Source organism: Callospermophilus lateralis, chromosome 8 (assembly GCF_048772815.1).
Source record: "Callospermophilus lateralis isolate mCalLat2 chromosome 8, mCalLat2.hap1, whole genome shotgun sequence".
Lineage (NCBI taxonomy): Eukaryota > Metazoa > Chordata > Mammalia > Rodentia > Sciuridae > Callospermophilus > Callospermophilus lateralis.
Window position 1 is genome coordinate 29,870,149 of NC_135312.1, and position 11,331 is coordinate 29,881,479.

The window sequence follows — 11,331 nt, forward strand, 5'->3', positions numbered from 1 at the left end:
CTGTCTCATTTAAGCCCCAGTATTTGGGATCTCCCTGATCTGCTGCTGTTGTTGCTGCTTTTATTTTATTTTATTTTATTTTATTTTATTTTATTTTTTTGGTACCAGGGATTGAACCCAAGGGTAACTATCGACTGAGCCATATCCCCAGCCTTTTTTCACTTTTTATTTTGATAAAGGGTCTTGCTGAGTTGCTTAGAGCCTTGCTCAGTTGCTGAGGCTGGCTTTGAACTTGCAAATTCTCCTTGCGCAGCCTCCTGAACTGCTGGTATTACAGACATGAGCCACCACGCCCCAGCCCTCTTCTGCTTCTTAAACTTACCTTAGTCAGCACAACTATAGAAGAGGATAAATCTGCTTTCTAACCCTTCATCCCTGGTCTCTACCTGGGGGGCAGGCCCTAAATCAGGGGGAAGGAGAGGCAGGAAGTGTGTATCTCAGGAAAATCATGCTATCTTACTCCTTGCCGAGGTCGAGCTATGTCTAGGCTACTAGATTATGATATGGGAAAAGGGAATGAGCTTCAGGTGGAGATGGGATTAAAACTGTGCAACTAGATTGCAGAACTAATACCTCAAGATGACTGAGAGGTGTGAAAAATGCTCAAGATATTACCCAGGGGTGACAAGGGGTGATGAAATGACTAAAGAAAAATAAAAACTACCTCATATTTAGATTTGACTATGTTGATAATCTGCATAAACTATAATTTAAAACCCTCAGAAAGTCCCTGTATTTACAAATTCCCCTCGGGCTTCATTCACTGACTATAGTTTAGTCTCATTCCTTTCTGAGGAAGTCAGTTTCTAGAATCTAGATCAAAACACTTCCTCTTTTTCAATATTTGTGTGTGTGTGTGTGTGTGTGTGTGTGTTCGCTTTCTCTTTAAAATTCACACACTCTCCCCATTCACACCTGTGCCCTCTATCCACCCTTTCGCTTTCTCTCACTTCCATTCTTTCTAGTCTCTTTGCTGCTCTCACTCTTCTCTGTACCTCTGACTCCCCAAGCAGTCCCTTTCAGATTCTTCCCTCTAAGAAAACTGTTTTCCCCTCCTACCACATTCAACAGAGTCCCCAGGCCATCAGAGACGGCCACACCAACCCAGAGTAGTGGGTTGAATAGTGGTCCCTTCCCCCAGAAAGACTCATGTCCACCTGGAACATCAAAATATGACCTTATTGGAGACAGAGTCTTTGCAGATGTGATTAAACTAAGGATCAAGATGTGGTCACAAAGGATTGAGGAGGCTCCTAAATCCAACTAGTATATCCTTATAAAAGATGGGAAAAGAGAAGGGACAGAGACTGCAGAGAAGACCTGGTGAAGATGGAGGCAAAGCCACCCACCACCAAGGACTGCCAGCAACCACAGAAGCCAGGAGAGGCCTGGGATGATTTCTCCCACAGAAACTCCATAAAGTACGAATCCTGCCAACACTTGATTTCTGACTCCGGGCTTCTGAACGGTGAGAAGTCCATTTCCGTTGTCGTAAGCCACTGTGTAGTGGTCCTTTTCATAACAGCCTGGGGGACTAACACACCAAGCCCACCGATGCTCTCTCTGCTCACGGTGCCCTTCCAACTTTGCACCCACCGAGGCTTCCCCTTTGAAGGGCCTTCCCAGCCACAAGCCCAGGACCCTCACGCTGCCAAGTGTTGTCCAAGCAGCTCTCGACAGGGCTCATCCTCGCAGCCCTCCTTGATCAGTAACCTAGGTTTCTCATCCTGTTTGCCATGACTGAATGTTTGTGTCAGAATTCTTATGCTGAAATCCCTAATCATCAAAAGAATGGTAATAAGTGGGGCTTGGGGTGGTGATTGGGTTATGGAGTGGGATTAGGGCCCTTATAAAAGAGACCCAGAGCTCCTTCCTCCTCCCCGGTATATGAAGACCCAGCTGGAAGCCTATGAACCAGAAAGATGGCCCTTGCTAGACACCAAGACTGCCAGCACCTTGATCTCAGGCCAGCCTCCAGAATCCTGAGCAATGACTTTCTTCTGTTGATAAGACATTCCGTCTATGGCACTTCGCTACAGCAGTCCAAATGGATGATGCCCCCATCAAAGCTCATCCTGGCCATGTCCCACTCTTCCTAACCTGTTACCTGAGTAAGGAATCTAATCTTTATTCTCATCACAGTGTTTAACAATTGTAAAGATATTAAGGCAAACTTCACAAACTGGCACATCTGTTGGGGCCACCTGAAAGTACAGCACAAACATGGATGGAGGGTATTGGATATGGAAAATGACAAACCGCCAAGTAGTGTGGCCTAGGGACAGGGGAGGAGGGAGAGGCAATCCATTGATAACATTGATCCTTTCCCAATAAGTTCTTTCCTAGTGACAAGACAGGCCCCTGGGAGGAGAAATCCATCAGGTCTGGATTGACAGCCTCTGGGAAGAGGCCAGAGCATTGATCCTCCCCAAGACAAATCCTTCCCCAGACCCTTTATCTGGCCCAGAAAAGACAAACCCCAGATACTGACCGCTGACCCTTGACGCCACCATCTCACCCAGTAAAACCGATCCCAAATTCCTGAGGCCCAACCTGACATGCTCATTAATTAAGTCACCTCTCAGCGTAACTATTTAAGTACAAACGCCCACTTTGCCCAGGGGCTCATTTTCCACCAGGAAAGCGGGTCCATCAGAGGCATCACTCTGTTCCCAAGAGAAGCTGCGCTGAGCCATGAAGTTTGTGTCCAGCCTGGTCCTTTCGTGGTACAGAGGGGACGCTCAAATGTGTTTTTGTTGTTGTTTGTTTGTTTGTTTTCCTCCATCTTTCTGAGTCCATTTTTTAATCTCACTGAGAAAGGCTGGGGAGCAAAATTTTATGTTGTTTTTAAATTTTATTTTTAATTAATAATTGCATATGTTTGTGGGGTACAATGGGATGTGGCACACGTAGACTCTGTTGAATGAGTAAATCAAGCTAATTAACCATCCCTTCACATACTTATTGTTCTTGGTGGTGAGAACATTTAAAATATATTAGAAATGCTGAAATATACATTTCTTAAAATTTTGATTGACGTGAAATGATGGTGCGTGTTTAAGAGGTGCAGTGTGATATTTCTACACAGGTGCACAGCATATGCACTGATCAAATCAGAGTAACCTTCACAACTGTCTCAACAGAAGGGCTTGCTCCACGCAGGCAGAAGGGGCTGCTGGGTGTGGGGGCTGCACTGGGGAAAGGCTCGCCCAGTCGCTGCAGGAAGAGTTCCTTTCTCCCAACATCAGGTGACACCCGGGGTCCTCTCACCTCAGCAAGTGGCCAGTGGAGACAAGCATGGGGACACCCAAGCAGAGACAAAGGTATCCAAGACCAAGGGCAGCTCTCCTAGCAGCCTGAGAGACCAGCCCGCCAGCAGGGCAGCTCAACGTGAACTCCACCAGGGCCGCCCCTGCTGTGCTCCAGCACAGCCACCTCTGCATTGAGGGCTTCAGAGATGTGGTGGCCAGTCAGGGAGACGCCTTCATCCAAGTTTTGACCGTGTATCTACCATGGACGATGAACTGTCCACTCAGCACCAGGGAAAAGCGGGGAACACATCGAGAAGGAGCCCATTTAACTGCAGCTTGCATTTCAGTGGAGGAGAAACAGAGAAAACAGATAAACAAGTAAACAAGTGATGTGCAGGTGACAAAAACCAACAGGAGAAAGTGCCCCACAGTGACTAGGGGCAGGATGTTTTAGAATGGGGGAGCAGCGCCCCCCCCCCCCCCACACACCTCCCCACCGGAGGTGACATTGAGATGTGAAAGGTGAGGACAAGCCAAGCTGTTCAGGGAGACTAATCTCAGCAGGGGAAATGGTGTGGCCAAGTGTAATGGTGACACAGTGGGAACCAGTGTGATGCACTGGGGGACCAGCCAGAAGCAACCGGGCTGGATTAGAAGCAAAGGGGACAATGCAGAGCGGTGAGCAGGTGGATCATGATAGCATCCCAGGTCACTGGGAGCAGTTTGACTCTTGTTCCAACTGCAAAAGGAGGTCATCCATATAATTTACCTATATAACTAACATTTTAAAAACTCACTCTAATTGCCATATGAGGCAAGAGTAAGAGCGAGGAGGCTAGTTAAGAGTCTTTGCAGTAGCACAGGCTGATCCGGGTGCCTCACATTGATGGATGCTTTGCTCCCGGTTGCAGAGTGGAACTTTCACACTGTTCTCTCATAATAGGTCCACACAGGAAGGAAACCAGAGAAAGCTGTACCATGGCTCTGTGCTGCAGATGGCCGTATATGTTCTAAGAGGCTTTATCAGAGGAATCCAAAGTGGTTTCAACAGGTGGAGGTTTACTTCTCTCTCACATAACAGAGCTGAGCAGTCCAGACCTGCGGCGAGGCTGTCTTGGGCAGCACAAGAGGGTAGAATGAAGAGCACATCCACATGTGACTTTCACCTCTAGGTTCTAGATGGCTTCTCCAATTCTACACTCATCTTTCCTTTGTCAGTGGAACTGACAAAGAAATCCACATTCATCTTTCTCCAGTTCCATCCCAGTGCTAAGAGTTCAGTCACATGTCCTCATGGAGCCACAAGGAATGCTGGGAAATGCAGTCTCCAGCTGGGTTGTCAAGGGTCCTAATAAAACTGGAGTCATTAAATATTAAATGAGAGGATAATGGTTATTGGTGATGACTAATAATCTCCATCACAATATTTTTAAAATTTATCTATGTAACCATGTTATGGACTGTATTATGCCCCACACCAAATTCCTATGTCGAAGCCCTAACTCCCACTACCTTAAAATGTGACTGTATTTGGAGACATAAAGAGGTGATTAAGGTTAAATGAGGTCATTCAATGGGAACTTAATCCGATATGAATAGTGTCCTTGTAAGAAGAGGAAGGGACACCAGGGATGTGATCACACAGAGAAGAGACCCTGTGAGGACACAGAAAGAAGGTGACCTTCTGTAAACCAGGAAGAGAAGCCTCACCAGAAACCAGCCCTTCTGGCACAGAAATTTATTTTAGACTTCTAGTCTCTAGAACTGTGAGGAAATAAATTTCTGTTGTTTAAACCACCCAGTCTGCAGTATTCTGTTATGGCAGCCCTGAAGAACAATACACACTCCTTCTCAGTAATGGTTACAGGAAAGGCAATCCCATTCCCACTCCTCTACCCTCTTACCTAACCCCCCACAGTAACTTAGTTTACATGGGAGACACTAGAGATATCTCCAACACTAGAGAGGGAGAGAAAGTTTGGGCAGTTGATTGTTCCTGCTTTCAAACTTCCTCAGAGCTCAGCTCTATCCCTGCCTTTGGGTTCTGAGACATCTCTCGATTCTTGAAATTAAATACCCTTTTTCTCAAGTTGGTATCAGGTGTTGGCAACCAGAATTCAACAGAGAAAGTAGAATATTCATGGAGAAAGAAAATCTTTATCTAAAAAAGAAATAGATCCCTTATGATAAATCCTTTCATATGTCTGAAATGTGTGTGTGTGTTCGTACATCCCCAAAAATGTAGATTTTAATTCTTTTTTAAAAGGTTACAATTAATATAGTTTAATGTTCACAAATTTTGTGGGAAACATATTATTAAACTTAAAAATATTTGATCATTTAAAATGTGTGCTGTGGATTTTTGTGGGTGGTTTTTGTTAGTTGTTGTTTTTAGTCTAGGAAACAGTGCAACCCAGGCTGTGGAAGAATTTCCCATTTGAGAGAGGGCCTATGAAGGAGAACAGTGTTCTCCAAAAGAGCAAGGAAGAGCTAATGTAGACAGAGAGGAGCACTGAAATTTCATTATGGCTTATTTCTTCACAGTGATTCATTCATTATGAAACTGGCTTATTGAATGAATGAAATCCAGAAGGAAAGAACCTGTTTTTTTCTCTCTAGCCACTTCTTTACAACCAGGTTCTATTGGATCTCCCTCCACCACACCTGATCTTGGGAAGATCCCATACATTCTAGTAATTCTCAAGTCTCATTTTTGTATTTGTACTTCTACATCAGGATTAAAGGGCTCAGACTAGTTCCAGTTAACAGAATCTCACACTCAAAAGCTCATTCAAAATTCAGTCTTATCCCTAGCTCAGGCCTTCCATTCAGTGAAGGGAGGAAGGAATGTAACCAATTGTTTTACTTTTCCTTGGTCTTCTCCGCCTTCTTATATTCTGGATGTCCCTAGAGCTTTGCAAGGAAAGAGGGTATTGTACAAAGAGAAGCATGTCCCTGCAGTTAACTACTGGTTTAGGCCAATATCACACTCCTACTTCCTGTTGTGCCAAAAACCAAAAGGTGGCCCTTTTATGCCATGCATCTGTGGGTTATTTGGAGACCCAAATATAGAGTAGACTCTATATTGCACAGTTCCTTAATGCAAATGGCACACAGTCTGACTGATCTCTCCCACTACTCCTGCAATGCACCTCTTCCCCCAACCTCTTGGCCTCTGGGTGCCACCATATCTCTGCACAATAGGCTGCCTTGTTGGTTGAGGTCCTATCGTAACAACTCAAACCCAGCTATCATCATCATTCTGGCCCACAGGAAATGCCTTTGCCATGCTGATGATGGAAGGACAGGTTGCAGTCACTGTACCCCTTCTCTTGTCCTACCATTCTGTGTTGCCCAAGCCAGCCTCTCTCCTTTTCTCCAGTACAAGCATTCATCTATTCACTCAACAAATACTTATGCAGCACCTATAAATAGCCAAGAATCACACCTCGCCTGCTGCATGGATCTTATACTCCTGTTCCTCTGCAAACCTTTGGTCTGAGAGAAGAATGACAGACTACACTTTCCTACTATTCTGGGAGCCCCTCTCACTTGCCTTTTGAAGGTATTCAAAGCAATCTCACCGTGTTTTGGAGCCTCCACTTAATGACTCTCTAAATGACCCTTTTGAATCCAGTATTCTAGAGATGGCAACGTGGACTGATAATTACTAGTCCTTTTCTGCTCTTTTAGGAAGTCCAGCCTGGCTGTGTCTCTCTCTCTGTGTGAATACGGAAGCATTTATTGCCTTTCATCAGCTTTGGGCATTAGGCAAAAGTTGAAGACAACAACAACAACAACAAAAAACATTTTGATATCCAGTGACACATAAATTTGACTCTCAGTGTCTTTGGCAAGCAAGTATACCCAAGTCTTTCACCTCAGCAGCCTATAACTGAAGGCCATATTTCCCATTATATACACATATTATCATGCCATGAGTTTCCAATGGTTAATTACATGTTTTGTGGCAGAGTCCAAAAGTCAATAAACTATTTCTTACATGTAGAAAAATGCTATCTTATATTTCATAACTGGCCTAATATTTTTTCTAGGCCCAAAGCTTAGGATGATAAAACTCACCCAGAGTCCAATGAGGATTCAGAGGAGGCTCCAAGGACCAGTGCATACAGTTCTGAGGCCACCTCTTTTCTTGCTGACATGAAGCCACACAGTCTCGTTCCCTCTTTCATTTGGGAAAGGAGAGTGGGGAAGAAAGATCCCTGAATGAAAATTTACTCAAAAAAGACTGTTTCAATGTGAAAACGGAGAGTAAACAGGAAGATACTAAGATTTCTCTAATTGGCAAAATGAGCACCACCTTCATCCCCACCCCAAACCTAATTCCCCAACTCAGTTGAAACAAGGTTTTCATTGTATCTTCCCCAAAGACATGGTGGATATGGAAGCAGCCCCAGATAGGAGCTAGAAATGATATTCATCAGAGTTCAAGATAATGGTGTTAATTGGGATTTCCTGACTTTAAGTTTTCACATCATTGTTTTCATTGACTAGTGTTAAGTTCATATTAAAAGCGGCTCTGATGTTAGCCCAAAAAAGTCCCTGTTTGCTCTTCTCCACGGGCCATTCCAAGTAAGTGCGCTGTGTCATGAGAGCCCTCAGCTTGTGATACTTGTTGGGAATGCTATTGGGTGGGATGGGTTCCAGTAAGATCAGGAGTAAGTTATCAGACCCTTCATGGAAGAGATTGTGGTGGGCAAAGTACAGCTCATAATGGCACCACTCACTCTGGACAAAGTTGGGGGACAAAACAAAGATGGACTTGTAGCTCTTCTCAATGCAATTTATGATATTTTCCACAATGCTCTTTCCAGGAACAAAGTTTCTTTCATGGAGACAGATCCGTATATCTTCTTTTTCTAGGTTTGGGAGTAATTCACTCTTTACCCAGGCAGAATCATGTTCACTGTATGAAATAAAAGCATGGAACTGAAGATTTCTTTGGAGTTCTTCCAAGGGGACGTTCCTAGTCCTGTGCCGAGTCTGGGCCCACTGACACACCATCCTGAGATACCAGGGCAGATCCAAGTAGAGGCAGAGGAAGGTCACAGAACCAGCTAACACCAACACCACGACCCCAATGGTGACAATCAGCAGACCTGTGTTACAGGATAATGGAGACACATGGAAGTCCTTTAGTGGGGTTCCCTTATAGCTTTCTGGGTAGTCACACTTATAAGCATCAGGCCAGCCCTCTACCACTTCACTTGGCAGTTGGCCTATATGTTGGATGAAGTTTCTTAGCTCACATGTGCATTGGAATGGGTTGCTCCCTGCTTGTATTGACTTCATCTTCTGGCAGCTCTGGAAGAAATCAGCTGATGGGTGGGAAATAGAATTATGGTCAATGATCAGTACAGAGAGGCTGCTGAAGGTACCACATCCGGGAAGGTCAGCTAAAGAATTGAATGCTACGTTGAGTTCCTGCAAAGCTTCCAGATGGGTGACATCTTTAGGGATGTTCATGATTCTATTATTGTGAAGATCAAGTACCTTGACCTTGGGAGGCAAACAGCTGAAAACTGAGTCAGTAAGTATATTTGAAGACAAATTTAATACCACTATACTTTCAATCCAAGTGCAATTTTCCTCAAGTCTATGAGATTCCAGAGAATTCAAGCTAACATCCAGGAATTCCAAGGACGGCATATTCTTTGTCATGAGAGATACTTTACAAAGGTTTTTTAATCCATTTTTTTGCAAGATAAGTGTCTCCAATTGCACTAAAGTGGAACAGTTTTGAAAAACACTATCTGTGAACACATTCTGGGTAAAGTTCAAAAATTTAAATGTGCTTGGTGCTTGAGGACAAAGCATATGAATAAAAGGTGTGTCTGATATGGTTAACATCATAATGTTCATCTCAGAAAACACTGTGTACAACGCTGTCTGTGAGAAGATAAAAACTTGGTTTTTAATATGTTCTATTTTTAATGCTTTCAGTGTTGTTTCAGAATAAGCAAAATCTTCTTCATTAATGCTTTCGACTATTGTTAAATTGTAAATATTGAGATATTCCACAGGTTTGGGCCAAAGGAACTGAAAAACTCTAACCAAGCATTTCCAAGTTGTTTCCATGTGGTTGAGAGTAAAGTTCAGTAAGGGTGGACCTCTAATGAGTTCCAATAAAAAGTTAATTAAGACTTGACAGTTCTCATCATTCAATTTAATATTTGTCAGCTGTAAGCACCCTAAAGTATTAACTGATATGTTCACTTGGACAGAAAATAAACTCTCTGGGTGGAAAACAAAATGAAGTGATTTTGTGTTCAGAATTTGAAGACTTTCTGCCTCGTTTTCTTTCACGTAATAACCTCCTAAATCCAGAAGAATGTAATTTAGATGCAAGTGAGCAATTGGTAGCAGATCTAATGGCTGGAACTTTGCAGCACTTAATCCCAAGAAATTCAGTTGCGTCAAGTTGCCAAATTCTGTACAGATGGGCAGAGCATCAAAGTCATTGAATGAGAGATCTAAATGTTTGACACCCACCACAGGGTAGCAGGATATCTTTTGCAACTGATTGTGAGATAAATCCAAATATTCCAGGTAGCGGTTGAACTTGAAAACACTAAAATCAAGTCTCTGGATTCTATTATGGTGAAGTCGCAAAACTTTCAGCCCCGACAAGAAGCTGAAGTCAGAGATCTGAAGCTCAGATATGTAGTTTTGAGATATGTCTAAGACTTCAGTTCTTGGTGACAGGTCTTTCGGAACATGCGTCAGGCCTATTTTTGACATGTCTACTCTAAGTTCATTTTCACCGGAGACCTGGACTATGATTCCGACTATTAAGATCACGATACAAACAAAACAAAGGTTTGTGACAACAGGCTTTTTGTCTGGGGTCATGATGCAATGGTTCTCCTCAAGGGCTGCTGGTCTTCAGACCATTTTGAATTGAGTCCAGTTTCTAGAAATTCAACATATAGTAAAATGAGTAAAGTTGGAATGATTGCTTTCAAACTTCCGCTTACTAAAAGCTCAATGACTTCTTCATTCACGATCACGGTCATTTCTGTCCCCAGATTTTTACATGATATTTTTTTCCCTGTTACACAGCTTGCTGGTGCCAGGGGGAACACAAGGAATCATGGCCATATGTTTTGACTCGTCCAGTGGCTCCCTAAGGATTCACTAGGGGGTTGTCTTTGCTTCACATACCTCAGAAGTTTAAGATCTGGAGAAACCTCCTGGGTGGTGTTTGTGGGAAAGATTTAAAGGTAAATATACTAGCTGCAGCCACATGGGGCAAGAAATAACAGATAAGCAAGCCATAGACCTACCACAAAGCCAGGGAGGGAGGAGGCTGGGAACAGAGCTACGTGAGAGAACAGGGGCTTTGGAAAGCTCCATGTATGCCAACAAATCCGCAAGTCCACACACTGCCCAGAGCTGGACACAGGCTCAGAGAAGAGCTGAGAAAAGTCTAACCTTTCACCTCTGCTGAGTGTCTTGGCTCCACCTGAGCAGAAAGTGAAGACTAAGGCAGAAGGGCTCCAACATGGAGCCAGTCTGCAAAGATCCAGAGTTGTTATTTTTTTTTATTTTGATGTTTGGTTTGGTTTTTTGCTCCAGGTGTTTGAGGAAATCTCAAATCACTAGTTGACCACTGAGCTAACAGAAAATTCAGCGTTCACAGATGACAGTCATTCCAAATATTGTTAAGAAAAGTCACTGAATAAGTGAACACCTCTGACCCACAGCAGGCAGCAACAAGAAGCCCTGGGGGAGGTGAGAATCTGATTTCTAGTTACCACATTAGAATATTTAAACTATAAAACTTCTAGAAGAAAAAATGCCTGACTTGAAAAAAAAAAGTATTGTTCACTCCTGGGTTGGGGAAGTAATTAAAAGAATAATGTCAAAGTCAAAGAAATGACACACCCAACATCAAGTCTCACTCTAACACTACAGTAATCAAGACAGTGTGGCACTCCCTCCCTCTCTCTCTCTCTTCTCTGATCAACATGTGAGCTGCTTCTCTCTGCCACAGTCTTCCGCCATGATGTTCAGCCTCACCTTGAGTCCCAAGGAATGGAACCAGACTTCTGTGGAT

General features: G+C 43.5%; 1 protein-coding gene across 1 annotated transcript; it reads right to left on the reverse strand.

The window, feature by feature from the left end:
- Positions 1 to 7,733: 7,733 nt before the first annotated feature.
- On the reverse strand, positions 7,734 to 10,124 carry Tlr6 (toll like receptor 6). Its single transcript, XM_076864723.2, has one exon. The coding sequence runs from the start codon at positions 10,122 to 10,124 to the stop codon at positions 7,734 to 7,736; it is 2,391 nt and encodes a 796-aa protein (XP_076720838.2).
- Between the last annotated feature and the right edge of the window lie 1,207 nt (positions 10,125 to 11,331).

Coding starts and splice junctions, on each gene's coding strand:
- Tlr6 (XM_076864723.2), bottom strand. CDS start 10,124: ATGACCCCAGACAAAAAGCCTGTTGTCACAAACCTTTGTTTTGTTTGT.